Source organism: Aythya marila (assembly GCF_965140915.1).
Source record: "Aythya marila genome assembly, chromosome: 5".
Lineage (NCBI taxonomy): Eukaryota > Metazoa > Chordata > Aves > Anseriformes > Anatidae > Aythya > Aythya marila.
In genome coordinates this window covers 35,881,236-35,896,745 of record NC_139046.1, presented here as the reverse complement: position 1 = coordinate 35,896,745, position 15,510 = coordinate 35,881,236, and the positions used below count along the sequence as shown (strand labels likewise).

Genomic DNA, 15,510 nt, shown 5'->3' with positions numbered 1-15,510 from the left:
GAAAGAAGAGGGAAACATGTTAGATGTCACTGCTAAAAGGTTCCAACAGATCTTATTGTATGTACACTGTGAAAATATTCTGAAAGCAGAAAGCCTCCATTCAGAACCTAAAACCTCCACATCTTCAAGACTGAAGCGAATAACTGGTTTCTTTATTCCTACATCATTCTCAACACATTGTGGAACACCTGTTTCATTTGCCTAGCATAGGCAAAGTATTTTGTTCGTTCCTGATTTGTTTTCTTCATCCTCAGACTGGAGAGCATGGATTTGGCCTCCTATCAGAGGTGAGGACTCTCTAAATCCTTTGGAGGGTACTTTACCATTAACAGCTTGAATGGATCAGGGAGACACTTGCACAGCAGGATGTGCGACACCTGTTTGCAGTGAGCTGGACAAATTCCCTGGAAGAGTCATTTAACAAAATCTACTGCAGACACTTCCTGGTTTTGTTTGGTTGTTTTTAAAACACAAGATAAACTTTCATTAGTATTTTAATGAGTATTCTCGGCTGCATTAACCCACATTTTACTGCAGACTGCCTTTCAACAGACAACCTCATATTTTGTTCTACCATTGGGAAAAGTCTAATTAAATCAGGCTTTAATTTCATATTCTAGTCCTCTTTTTCCCTGAATTACTAGGGCAGAAAAACAGGAAAGCATTTATTAACTTATCAAGTCACAGCCACTCCTAAAGACTGCAACAAACAGAACACTACCTACCTAGGAAAATCCCTCTTGCTTGCAAAGCAATAAGAGCAACAGTGGCTCAGCCCCACACTACTTTAAGAGATTCAGTCTTCACTACCATAAAGATTAGAATTTGCTTTGAAATTATAACACCAATACAAACAAGTGCATAAAGGCAACAGATGGAATTCTGAAGGACTTCTAAAAATGAACAGCAGTTGCACCTTGATATCATCTTTGTCTGAGAAACAACATACTCTACCTCACAGCATCGTGAAGCAGAGTTCCTTGGTGTAGAGATGATGGAACAGATTGTTACTGCATTGCTCCATTCATTATTTGTGTAAAGACAGCATCCACGAGCCCTTCTTGTGGACTGGCCATCACCACAGATGCTGTATAAGCAACACGTTTACTTCCTAACTTGTAATTATACTGTTTGGGCCCTTCTTCTGAAGAGGAAAAGGAAGATGGCTGAAAACCTACCTGCTCCCAGTGCTCCAGTTAAACAGCTACTGGAAGGGCATCCACTGGTTGGGCACCCATTGACAACTAGTCCGGTCCCTTTGATGGCCCCATCAGAAGGTGTGCGCCTGTGCCCGCCTTGCTGGGTGTGGGAAGAGACCGTCACATGCGTGGGAGTCAGGGACTGGTTGGGGTCTTGTTTGAACCTCTCAATCTGGACATTGACTAACGGGTTGTTAATGGCTGGCAAGGGAGCCTTGACCGTCACAGGGCTGACAGGCATTTCATACACCACAATCTCATCACTGTCTGAGCGCAGCAGGGACCGGGTGGAATTACATTCGGAAATGGAAGACAGGGAAAGAAGGGTGAGGGATGTGGATGGCTCGCCTAGCAACAACATGGGCTCGTCTTTTTTGAAGATTTTTCGGGAAGGTGGGCTAGTGCTCCTGCGCGGGCGTCCAGCTCGCTGGAAAATGCTATCACGCTTTTTCTTCTCCTCCTTGGGTGGCTCTGGCTCCTCTTCAATCAGCAGCTGGCACTTCCCTGCTTCTAGCAGATCAAACCCCAGGCCTGCAGCAGCCAGCACCGCTCCACAGCCAAGCAAGGCAACCTCACACCGTTTGTGGTGGGAGCCACTACGTTTGAGGCTGTTGGTGGGTGTCAGCTGTGGGGTGCTAGTAGCAGAGTTCACAGGGGTGGACTCATCATTGGCATCACTAGAAGGCCCATCCCAGTCTTCATTCTTCTGAAATGGGATGCAGAGGTATGACTGGTTGTGCCCAGGTGAAGGGTGCACTTTGCCCTCCCCATTAAGACATTCGCTGTCTTCATCATCTGAAAATCAAACACAAGAAATACTTTGCATTGATATAAGATTCATGGGCAAAATTCCATGTCTTACAAATACACATGAGAAACTTCTTCTCAGAAGATGCAACCATCCTTCTCTTCACAAGCACCATTCACCAATTGCCAAACACAAACTACTGTCTCCAAACAGGTAAGCTGAGACAAGTAGCTGGAAAACGCTATCACAGTGGAAGTTACTGGCTTGCTGATCTGTTCAGGATCAATTAAGGAACAGCATATCAGAAGAAATCCACATTTCAGTTATTAGTTTGGGAGTCAGGAGTGAACAGGTAGGAAAATGATAAGGATCTCTCCCAGCAAGTAAAGGTGTAACCATACTGCTCACCTAAATATTAACAGCAAATGAGTTGAAAGGTAACTTGGAGTTAAGAGGGAATTAAGAGAAGCTTGACAGATAAGAAATGCAAGAACAGAGATGAAGAAAAAGAAAATCCAGAAGGAGAAAGTTATTTCACACAGAATAAAGAAAAGCCAGATGCTACCAAAATGAAAACACTGCTGTAAGATACCAGGTAAAGGTCAGGAAAGGAAAAGTTCATTCAAATGTGAACGGAAGTGGAGATAAGAAGCCCAGGGAAATCCTTTACCCATCTCCGCTAAGCTGGTGAATCCTGGAAAAGCAGGTGCAGTTCTCTGGATCTTCCCTAGGTTTGGTGCACTGGATGACCACTGTTTGTATCCTTCTACCAGAGCTTTTAGACTGAAATAATAGAAAGACAGGATAAAATGTACAATGCTGACAATAACCTTTCATTCCTTCCCTCTATATTCTCTACTGCTCTATTAGGTCATGCATGTATCTACCTTAATTACGTAGACTTAAGGTCCTCCCATAGCAAGGCATTTTACAACAGCTCCCTCATTTGTAATAGCATAGCTGCCAAAAGATCACTGCTGATAAACAACAGCTATGAATGAAAAATAATACAAAGCACCACTAAAGAAATTAGATATTTTCATTTTAAATCAAGGCAAACCTACCATGGCAAGTACAAAAAGCGCTCAGCAGGAGGAGGGAAAAAACATCTACAAAAACATTTCCATGTGAAATACAAATAAACAATGAAAATCAAAGATAACTTAATGGGAATGCAAAACGCTGAAGTCATTAAAACAGCAGAGTTAGATGCCTCTATATTATAAGACCCAACACTTTCCCTTAAAGGAAACACTGCATTCAAGTACAGGCAGTTAAAAGCATAAGCTACAGATTATGGAAAAATAGGTAACTAAACACCATATATCATGCCATTGCTTTTTAGTTATAGACCAAAAAATCAAACCAAAACAAATGAACAAACAATAAATAAATAAATCCCTGCTTTCAAGTCATCTGAGTTCAAAGGCATTTTACTTTGCACCTGAGCTCATTAGTAGTCCCTATTCATAGATCTTCATTATCACCATCCTATTCGTTCCCTGCAATACTTTCATGACATCAGGAACAACCACAGTATGTTGCACAATTTTTTGACACATCAACAAGTCAACAACATTTTATTCTTCAGTTAATGTTCTCTGAACTGGGATATCTACGGTGCCTTTCTACAAACTCCAACATGAAACGTGTCAGCGCTGGCGACAAGCCTAAAAAGCACTTTGGGCAGTCAGCACTTGAAGTGAAAGGAGACAAAAATATCTATGTATAGTCTGAATGATCCCAACTGGACATACTACAGAATCTCTTTGTCACTGAGTGAACTGAAAAATTAGTAAGAGAGACCTCTTGTAGCTGCGTGACTAACTTGTATTGTTCTTTGAAAAGAGACAGCTTGTATACACTCTTATTCTCCTTTCTCTGTAAGGGAAGGATTGTAATGAACTCTCTCATGATTCTAATTTTTCACAAGAATCATTCTGCATGTCTAAGATGACTTCCATGCCAGGATTTCAAGGTTATACATACTCGGTATGTATTTTTTCCTCTATTCTCTACCTAACTGGGAAGCCATGCTTGTCATCAGACAAACAATATCACTATAGCAAGGTCACAAGGTTTAAGCTTGATTCAGCATGAGTTCAGTTGGTTGATCACCATTCTATAGACATTACTTTTCAAAAGTACTTGCTGTTTCCAACATTCTGGAATAGTTTTAGATTTCACAAAAAGCAGCCTACACAGGTCTCACTCGTCTCCAAAGTTCGTCATTTTCCCACCATTAATCGTTCTGGCATATGCAGTACCCTGCTATGAACTTGAACCCAGACAGCACAATACTGAGTCCTACTTGTTGAGAAAGACAAACCACATGATTTTACAATTTTGCAATTTATTCCCTCCACACTACACTCAGCTATGTAATGAAACACTACCAGGAGACCCTGAAGACCTGTGCAGAGGATATCCTTGAGAATATGCTACAACTTTCTGCTGCTCATTACTTCTTATGCTACTTTCTGCTGCTACTATTTCTTATGCCCAAAGATAAATGCAGAAAGGTGAATAATGAGTCTAATCAATTCGTGACTTCACTTAATTATAGGTAAATTAACTCACGCTAGAGAATCTCACAGCAATTGCTGTAGTGTAATTCCTGCCTAAACTTTTGATTACATCCTATGGAAAATACATTGAAAGGGATGGTAAAGATGAAGATTCAAGTTGGCTTCATCACAGAGTTGCATAAGCAGATGGAACAGCAGCAGTGCTGTTACCAGCAGTGTCATGGGGAAAGCTTACACTGGACTTTTCTGTGCTAAGTTTAGCTCTTTGATTAACTTCTTTTTTATCCCTATTCTCCCAAATCGGACAAAAAAAAAAAAAAAAAAAAAAGAATAGCAAGCACTCTATCAACCAAGGTACTAATATTTACTGCAACCCTATTCCTTTTCAATAATCTGAGTCTGGCATGAAGTCAGTGAGAAGCAGCAGTTCATTGTATGCTAACCACACTGCCCTCTCAGTAACACTATCATATTTCAGATACTTTGCAAAATGCAATGGTCTTACAATGCCTTCCTCGAAAAGGTGGTGAATAGTACAGATCATCACAGTTTTCAAGAGAACAGGATAATTTTAAGAGCAGGCACAGTTAGCATGTACCTCCTTTTCAGCTGTCTGTACTCAAAAGCAGTTCTTCAGACTGCACAGGAAGGACCAGAAAAACAGAAAAAAAAGATTTATTCCCCAAATTCTAATTATTACTTCAAGGCAGAAGTGTTTCTCTACCAGCTTCAGTAATCTCCTGACCTTTTTATTTTTTGAATAATTAATGACTGTAAAATATAGCATGTTTTAATTCTGAAGAATGCAATGCTCTGTCTACAGTACAGATAAAGCACAGGCAAAGAAGTTTCCTCCACATTGCCCTGTTAACATCTGTCAAGAGTACTGCGAATGAAGAAGGTGGTTCACTGGAATAGAATAAAATAGTTCAGTTGTAAGGGACCTTAAAAGATCCTCTAGTCCAACTGCACCACTGACCACTTCAGGGCTAACCAAAAGTTAAAGCCTATTATTGAGGGAATTATCTGAATATTTCTTCAGCACTGAATGCTTAGATTAAGCCCTCCTGCAGAATACTGCAGTGGTGATACATTATATAAACATCTATTTGCTAAGAGTTTCACACCTGAGCACATAATATTAAAGAAAAAATATCTTATTAGTTATCTTATTTTCCCCTGCTGAAAATATGGCAAAGGTCAACCTATCAATTTAGCTGTGGAATAAACTTCAAATTCCACTAAAAATCACGAGGCATTGAAACCTCTCATGAGTCTTAGATCATTAAAATATTCCTCTTTTTTAAGCAGCATTTCAGCAATAATCTGAGGATGGGTAGAAATAATTCACAGGGGAAAAAAATGGTGCCATAGAACAAGAATCTACAAAAAAGGGCCAGGTGCAACTCACATCTCTGTAGAATATCACTTTTAGGGCATATTCACTGAAGGTACATGTGTCCTTTAAAAAAGCTGGAAAAGACGATGTTTGACTGGCTCTACAGATACCTTTTAAACAGCATCATGGAATATCTTTCTAAAAATCATAGTTGAGAATTGTAAAATAAGTATTTGCAGATATGATATGAAATTACAAAAAATTGAGCCTGAAAATAAAGAAAACCTAGAAAAGAAATAGTTTTACGCAGCTAAGGAGCTGTGTAAAAGTAAGTTTTACTGCTTAAAATAACACGTAAGGTAATAGTGGGCAGCAAAATCATCAGGTCTGTACTGGATCTCTAGCAAGGCAATGAATGCAACATGGATCTCTGTTTTGGATCTCTAACACCTCAGGCACAGCACATCTGTAAGCAGAAAAGTGCTTGCAAGAAGGCAGGCAAATCTCCTGTGAGCCAGCTCATAACCAGCTTCAGAACCTGGACACCAGCCTGACTCCAGGCCCTCTCTTCTTACCCATCTTCTCCTGCACCTAGCTCCTTGTGACAAAGTGAGCTTGGTCCCCACGTGCGCCCTTTCTTCTTCTGGCCTCTCTTCTCTTCTTCCTCTCCTTCCTCCTTTGGAAGGACTGAGTTTCGTCCCCATGTTTTACTGCTTTCAGCAGGAGTCACTAAACAAGTGGGAAAAACAGAGAGAAAATGGGGAAAAAAACAGATAACCAAGTTGGTCCCAAAACAACACAAAGAACACAGGCCAGAAGAATAGTAACTAGTGTCCAGTTGGGGTTCTTCCACATAATTCTCAGCATGTATCAACACTAATCTAACAACCAGATCCCTTCAAATTACTGTAGACAGGCTTTATGACTTTATTTCTCCACTGGTTTCCCTTTTAGAAATACCAGTTTGATACTAGAAACACAAATGTGACACTATCTGATACAAACACTAAACATCAACTAACATTCAGTTCATACTTCTAGTACACATTTATCTCCCTAATTCTGTGTTATTATGGGAACACCATTTTCATGGCAACATCCTTGTTTTTCTGTCCTTCAAGCAGTAACTTAATCATCTTCAACTGCATTTCACAGATCTACTCTGCAAATTTAGTCTTCTAAAGATCAGCCTGTACATCCAAGGAATGTATTTTCTGTACAGTACAGCAGCAATCTTTCAAGAACATAGGTGAGGCTTAGACTCCAAAGAACACAAAACCCAACTCCCCACTCCCACTTGCCAACATACGCTATTTTTCTCTCTAAATTCATACATGCAGGGCACAAGGCCAACATTTTAGGAACATTTTTTACAGTCCTGTCCTAGATATGGAATCTTGGCATCTTACCACGCTGACAGACTGCACATTTCCCAAATTCAATACTACATTGAGCTCCTTACACTGTATGGCCCTGAGTCTGGGAATAATGGTAGGACTTGCAGGAGGGCTGGAGCAGCTACTGATCAAGCTTTTCCTTTTATCCATCGTTGGAGAAGCCTGCACAGTGAATTTATGCTGGAAATCTGTTTATCAAAAGAAAAGAATTCAAAACATAAGCAGAAAGACACAGTTACATTTTTTTAAATATAAGAAAGAAGAATAAATCGTTTATCATAACCTTCAAAGTGTGAAATTTACAGGACCCACGTAAAACTGTGTACAGCTAATTGCTGCTCATTTTTCACACAGTTCCTTCATGACAAAGACATGCTCACAGTCATGAAGACATTCTGACATCCCAGATACCTCAGCAGTAGCTAACGCTTCTTTCAGGGTTGTGTTAGAGATCACTTGTGTGTTAACTTGAGTTCACGTATGAACTAGCTGTGTAGTGCTGTGGTCTCACAGCTATTAAGATGGTTTTTGGTATTATTTTTTCTCTTTTTTTTAAGATTCCTGCAGCAAAAAAATCCAGTAGCTTATGGTTTCTGCTGCATTCTGTAAAATATTCCCAAAGCAGCAACGTACTTTTTTTTTTTTTTTTTTTTTAAAGAAAAAGGTACAATCTTTATTAAACTGATCATTTTGAGCTGTGACATGCTAAACTGCAACACACTAAACTGCAACCTCAACATTTTTGCTATGAGCCACATACAGCCTTTCAAGTAAAAGTGTAACATCTCAAACTCACTTTTTTCCTATATACTTTGAACTGTTGCCTTTGGGGAATGCTAGCCACAGGAGCATCAAACTTAGTTTCTTGATGCCAGAGGTATTTTTTCTCCCAAAGTACATCCAGTACTTCCTAATGCTAAGTGTCAGCACAAGGTAAGAGGCACCAAAGTTACAGGTTTGCTTGTTCCTCCCATTTCACCTGACATTGCCTGCATCACCAACCTGAAGGCAGGCTGATATTATTGCCATCTTTTAACTTGAGCCGATTCTTCTTGAACTTCCCCATGCGTTTCTTCACCCGGGGCTTCTCCTGACACAGCTGGTGGATGATGATGTTGAGCTCCCTTTCCAGGATATCAATCTCACGCTCTGCTAGCTCCTGTTCCCGCCTTCGGAGCAACTCCTCATGGTTCTTCTGTTCAACAGCAGCACGAGTCAGCTCTTCTTCCCATGTGCGAAGCTCCTGCAGGGAGATCAGAAAGAAGAAAAGAAAAGCTACCTCATGATCTGGGCATTTAGACTACTACTACCCACTCTGAAGGTACAGCAGCAGTGACTTATGTTCACTACACTGCTAGCACCACTGTTTAAAGGCTCAGCTGAAAGCCAAAAACCTAAAAATAATGCTAAAGAACTCAGCGCTTGCCATTCAAGGCCCTTCTAATCAGTATTAACATTTTGCATTAAAATTTCTTCAAAAATATACGTCCAAATTCTCTATTCTGTGGTGAGGCCACACCTGGAGTACTGTCCCTCATTTTGGGCTCCTCAGCACAAGAGAGGCATGGACATAATTGAGAGAGTCCAAGGGCCACCAAGATGCTGAAGGGACTGGAGCACCTCTCCTATGGGGAAAGGTTTAGAGAGCCAGGACTCTTCAGCCTGGAGAGAAGAAGGCTCAGGGGGATATCATCAATGTCTATAATTACCTGAAGGGAGAGTGCAAAGATGACAGACTCAGCTCAGGGGTGCCCAGTGACAGTACAAGAAGCAATGGGCATGCACATGTTATTCAAAAAACACCAGTATTCAGAAGCTGCCTGGGCATGGTCCTGAGCAGCCTGCTGTAGGTGGCTCTGCCTTAGCAGCAGGGCTGGACCAGATGACATCCAGAGGTCCCTCCCAACCTCAAACACTCTGTGACTTTGTGAAAAGGCACTAAATCCTAAATTTAACGTCATGACAAAAGATGCTGGGTATCCTGACATGCACATGTTTTCAAGTACCACTGGAGAATACCATGTACACGGGAACCGATTTTGCAGTATTTATTTTTAACTCTGAAAAGAAGTAATCCTTACTTTCTTGTTCAGTAAGTACATATGTTAGCTTCAGTATTGACTTAAACTGTTTAAAAATAACCTTTCAAAGCCATGCATCATAAAATAGCACAAAACCCAACTCTAACATAAAAATCGATAAAGAAAACATTGTGAAGAGGCCATTCCCATCAGTTTCCACCAAGCATGGTTGCTTCTCAAGCATAAAGAACCATATTGCAAAGTTTTTGACCTCTCCTTTGTTGAGGAAACGAATCAACTGAAATGGTCCTTGAGATCTCAAAATATTTTGCTCTTCTCACTGCACTCCTCTCACCACAAGCACAAAAGAATTCAGCACTCAGAATAATTATCTCCAGCTGGCTACTTCCACCACAGAAGGTAAAAAAAAATAAGATGAAGTTCAATTTGAACTCATTTTGAACTCATCTTCAATTCAAAAACAACTTCAATTTGAACTCATAACATCAGATAGATGTTTATTTTTTAAATAATTTCATTGTTACCTGTGCCATCACTACAAAGGTACTCACGGGGTGAATAGGATATTAAATCTCTTTCCCCACTGTTGTAGAGGAAAACAGTACTCATAATATGAGAGCAGTCTAGATACTTCTGTTTTTGTCATCTGTTTCTCTGTTGCAGTTTCTGTTTTTCAAGAATTGTTCCAACACATTTACGCTAAGGGACCACATTGTGCAGCAGGGAAACACCTATTACCTTTTCTTTTTCCTCCAAAAGCTACTATAGTATGTGCATAGAAATGTTTTAAGAACTATTTTGGGGCTTCTCTCCCCTAAACTCAAGATCATTCCCCTCACACACATACCTCCTAAACCCAACTTCTGAGCCTAAATCAAGTTGGGTGTTAAAAATAAATGTTTTCAGGTGAGAGGCAGCTAACTACAACTACTTCAGTAATAATTCCACTGCAGTGCTTCATTCCAACATCTGCACAGTCTGTAAGGACCTTAACGCAGATGCAGCAAACTGCATTTTCTTTCTAACAGTATTTTTGAAAAACAAAACTTCATCCTCTTTGCTTAACTTCCACTCCTTGAGGCTCATGATCACAGTTCCCTTTATTCCTGCTAGGACCTTCATTCCCTGCTATTTACCCAAACGGATTTCAGTTACAGCAGCTGTTGGACCATTCCCCTATTAGCACTCATGTTTATTACAGTTAACACACTTTGGCTGTGCCCACAGCCTAGGAAACACAAACCTGACAGAATCAAAGATGCAATGCTTGCTGGAGTATATCATCTGGAATTATCCCTCCTATTTTTATTAACAATTATTATTGGAGTTCTTCATTAAGATACCGTAGTGAAATAGTTATCAGATATATTAAACAATGAAGACAACTCATCACAGCAATTTGCACAGCGTATAATGGACACAATACTCACCACAGTATTGAGCAGCAGCTAAGGATGCAGCCGTGTATTTAAAGATGCAGACATGTATTTGACTTATGATTCTACACTAGTGTGCATCATAACCTGCTATTGACACAAGGACTTATTACAAGCTGCAGTAAAGCATAAACAAATCTAGTACTGGGATGCACGAAACGATGATCCCTGTTTGAATGATGAAATAGAAGAACTATAATCCAGAGAACATAAGCAAGGACTTTTTTTTTTTTTTTTCTCACCTTTTCTTTGGCTCTGAGCTGATCAAACATCTCTTGGATCTCTTGTTTCCAGTCTTCCTGCAGGGAGTGGAAGGAATCTTTGGGCATTTCAAAGAAACCAGACTCTTCTATGGCAGTGAGATGGCCTAGGATACTGGTAAAGGAAGGTCGTGAGTGTGGGTCAGGGTTCCAACAATCTAGAACAGGACAAAGACAAGCAACTATTAAGCATCTCTTAGTAAGAAGATTTGAGACTATGAGTAGTACTTTACTGATCCCCAGTGGCTGACAATGGCATGCACACTGCGTTACTCTTTCTTATTTCTCACTGTCACTGACTATTCACTGATCATAAATCAAGTACGGAATTCATGCTTTCACGCTTATACAATATCCAACATCACTTAAAATTTTGAACTACCTGGTTACTAGGTTGTATTGCAATAAAGCCTCAAGTAAAACAGAGGTTTACCAATTCTACAGTTACGTTTCCAATTTTGTATAAAAATTAGCATATGATTTCCTTAAATACTTGGCTTTAATTTATATGTGCTTAGCAAAGATGATATTCAAGACTCTCATACACAGTTCTTTTAGCATCCTTCCTCTGCGAAGTTAACAGCCATACTGTAAAAGAATATCTATCAGAGCTATTTCTAATGCTAAGCTGAGTCATTATGAATCTCCCACAGAACTGCAAAACTCCTGCAAAGCAGCCTGGGCATACTGGAGTGAAAATACTGGGCAAATTGAGTGAAAATAGGAGATTCAAGTAAATAATGACACCAAATAGTACATTTATGATTCTTCAAACTATCCAGAGAAAATTGATTGGGATTTTTTCTTTTGCTTTTAAGAGAAACCATAGATAAACAAGCTTTTTTTTTTTTTTTTTTTTTTTTTAATTTACAATCTAATGCAATCAGTGACTTACCCAATTACAGATCTCTAGAAATACAGACTTTCTGGTTACTCATTTGAATTGAATATTGAGAACAGACATGGAAATAGAAAATGGTGTGGAATAACATCTCCATCTATGAAATCATTAAGATCATGTTTTTAAAAGCTACTAGGTCAAAATGTGTGACTTTGCAACACTTTTGAGTAGGATATCTGTATTCATTCAGTCTTCTAACTTCAGCCTTATTTCAACTCCCGTAGCAAATATCACTCCCTCATTCTATATTGTCCCATGTTGACCCTTAACACAGGTTCTTGTTCAACATATATCTTTAATTTACTTTAGTACTGCAGGATACCTACATGCCAAAGTTTGACAACAAGGAAACAGGAAAACTTAACATTCAAACACTTTTCGCACAGCTAGGGACAACAGCTCTGTGAGTTGGAGTAACTAGTACATGGACCTCTCTCAGTATGCTCATACTGTACTATCAGTGCTCTAAATGGTCACTGGATTCAAGACATACATTGCTACGTTAGGAAGCAAGAATTATAAACTTGTTCTAAGGTTTTCTAGGCTTTGCTGTTGGGAAAAAGGTAGCATTATTCTTAATTTCTGGCGATGTCCTAAGAAGTACGCACTCATCATTTCTATGGACTGAAACACAACAAGGAGCAGCTGTAATTAAAAAAAAATAAATAACATTTTGCAAAATCTGTGCAACTGCTGAGGCTTGGTTTTGCAGATCTTCTCTGCTTTGATTTTAGTGTTACTGACATTTGGGAGCTTTGTTTTTGAAACTGCTGGTATCAAGATGCTGGTATTTAAGTATCTGATCAAGTTCCAGGAGGCATAAGCTGGAACACATTTGTGTTTATGGATTTCAAATTGCTTCTCTTATCAAAATAGAGAATTGAGGATATTAAAGAGTGCTCCCAAGGTCCCCTGCTGCTGACCAATTAGCAGCAACGGGTGATACAGCTGGACTGTCAGTGGCATAATCCCTACCCCTTTAGCCCAGGTTTTAAGCATGGCAAAGCAAACATGACCCAAAGTAAAACAAAATGCTGCAGCCAGCCAAATGCATGAATGAGTGAACAGGATAACTACGCAGGTGGCCCGTGGCTTTTATTTTCCCAGGCCTAGATCTGCCATTATTTGCACTAATGAGGACAGTCGTAACATACAAATCTTTTCTGTGAAGAGGGAAAGTTCAGCTTTGTTGTCTCAGTGAAGACCACCAGAGCAGTAATTCAAAAGCAAAAGCAGCATTAGGGGAACAAGAGTTCACCCAGTCGAGAAACAGCCAGTCTGAAAAACAGTTTTGGTGAAGGGGCAGAAAGTAATTGTTTTCTTGTTCTCCTTTTCTCCCCGCACATGGAGAAGCTGAGCATTCCAGAGCCAAATGTGTGCTTACCCCTGTGCTGCTGGGTTCAAGCACGGGCCATACGCCTCTACCTGACTTTCCCAATAGAGGGCATTATTTTTAACCCCATCAGCAGATACTTTACTTATGTTTAAGAAATTCAGGGTCCTTGTTTTAGGGAGCCATGCCAAAATAAACTACCCTGGCAAAACACTACGTTGTCGATTCCATCAGTTGTTTCAGATACAATTTCTTGCTTTGCATTCCTTGTGAGCTACTACACCTGCAGCTCCACTGCTGTCTACTATCCGGTAAGATACCTTTATAGCAAAACAGTAAGTGTGATGTTCTACTTTACTTAACTGAAGCTTGTCAGATACAGAAAAGATCAGAGAAATGGAAAACTATTCCCAATGCAGAGAAATCCATCAGAAACATTTTCTTACATGAAAAATTCCTTTCTTGGGGTTAAAACACCACCGGAGGCCTCAGAATATAAATTCTACGTTCGATCTCACCTCTTTGCTCACTAAGGCTATAGAACATGCTTGATTTCTCTAACTCAGCTTTTCTTTCTGAGAAATAAAGACAAAAATGCTTATATATAACCATTTGAAACCCTTGGGAATAGAAGGATGGAAAAAAACAAAACACTAGAAGTTCTTTGTACTCAAAGAGAGGGAGGGAGGATGAGGAAGGGAAGACAGACAGAAGCATATAGATTGGGAGATACACAAGCAGTTGCAATTGCCAGAACACCGGGTCACAAAGGTGCACCCCAAAAGCTACCTCACTGAATCCTTTTTAAGAACTACAGAAGCTCTGCTGACAACATTTGATTTCTTTCATTCGTACATGGGCTGCTTTGGGCACAAACTATCTCCACACGCAAGGCAGAAAAGACACCATTCTGAAGGAAAATCTGGGTTATTTTCAGTTGTCAAAGCCACATTTAAAACCTCTCCCTGAAATGTCAGTAGGACACGGTTTCATTCTAAATCAACCTGACAATGCCTAGCAAAGTGTTCCAGCTATGAATTTCAAAACAAGTTGAAGGTTTCAAACTAGAGCCAACTATGTGAAGCTTTAGTGCCATTGCATTTTCACTACTAGAAAGCAACAAGCTAGATAATGACAACAGTAGCTCCCATTTTCACAGTTAAGCCTGCTGATAAAAAAGCGGCCAGGGAATTTCTTTCACATACTACTGTTGTAAGAGATTAACAACCATCACAGTATGCTAACAGCCAAGCTAGGGTCCCACAATAACTTGCAGCATTGAATAAAGCCACGTGAGAAATCTGTGCTCTTAGGTATCAAACCAAAACCGGGAGGCAATACTCAACAGCACAAACCATACTAACCATACTCACACGAGAGCTGGCTTACCTTCCATCAGTTTGGCAAAAGGCTCTGGACACGTGGAAGGGATTGGAAGGGCAAGTTTATTCATGGCAACACCGTATGCTACTGCAAGTCCATCAATTCCTCGGAATGGTACTTCCCCTGTTAGCAGCTCCCAAAGCAGCACGCCGTAGCTATCAAGAAAAGATAAAAGAGAATAAGTGACTTAAAGGTATTCTTTGTTAGGCAGCAAGACAGCACGCAAACCTATCAGAGTGATTCTGGTACGCTGAAGAATTTGCAGTTTTCTGTGTAAGCTCATGGTGGTTGTCAGGCTGGTAAATTGCCTTATTTTACCTCCTTTTAATAATAAGACATGGCTTAAGATGACCTCAGTGTTTAGTTAAAAAAAAAAATTGGAAGTGGGGGCAAATAATAAAAGGTCACCCAAAGTGTATTTATTTGTATTTGTAAAAGCTGTGTGGCAGCTTTCCTTTTTGTAATTGCTAGCACATTTTCAAAAAAACTCCAGTGAAATTGTCAGGTGGTAATCCAACCTCTACATTCCTAATTCTGAATTTATGAGGTTAATATCAAGCAACAGAAACAGGATTTTTGCTGATTTGATTATGATAACTATTATAATGGAGGCTGATAGTAAGATTATAATAGCAGATTCTTCCTCTGGAATCCTGGGGCCATGAAGGAATGGATTCCCATTCTTAGTATCTCCCCTCTTCAAGATCAGTCACTCTTAAGCCCAGGAGTTGCACTGTACGCTTCTGCGGTTTCTAACTTTGCTTAGGTTTAAAAACAAAGCAAATGAGACTTACGTAAAAACTTACTGTCTTTAAAAAACATTATCTGAATGTCTTCACATGTATACAACCGCAGAGGAATTAATGCATTGACATTCATTTTAACTGTTTCACTGAGCAATCCGAAACTGTCCCTACAGCAGTCACAACGTTTAGGAAACTTTG

The 15,510-nt window shown here is 39.8% G+C and overlaps 1 protein-coding gene across 5 annotated transcripts in view; it reads right to left on the bottom strand.

Annotated features, from left to right (window-relative positions):
* MAP3K9 (mitogen-activated protein kinase kinase kinase 9) overlaps positions 1-15,510 on the bottom strand; it is a 59,564-nt gene that overhangs the window by 12,321 nt on the left and 31,733 nt on the right. For all 5 annotated transcript variants that reach the window (XR_014317609.1, XR_014317610.1, XR_014317611.1 and 2 more), the window contains exons 4-10: positions 14,573-14,721; positions 10,932-11,107; positions 8,214-8,454; positions 7,277-7,399; positions 6,390-6,543; positions 2,618-2,730; positions 1,179-1,994 (exon numbers count right to left, since the gene is read on the bottom strand). Coding sequence is in view for 2 of the 5 variants with exons in the window: in XM_082761574.1 (XP_082617700.1) it covers positions 1,179-1,994; positions 2,618-2,730; positions 6,390-6,543; positions 7,277-7,399; positions 8,214-8,454; positions 10,932-11,107; positions 14,573-14,721 (1,772 nt within the window). In the remaining 3 variants the exon portion in view is untranslated. The remainder of the gene's footprint in view (positions 1-1,178; positions 1,995-2,617; positions 2,731-6,389; positions 6,544-7,276; positions 7,400-8,213; positions 8,455-10,931; positions 11,108-14,572; positions 14,722-15,510) is intronic.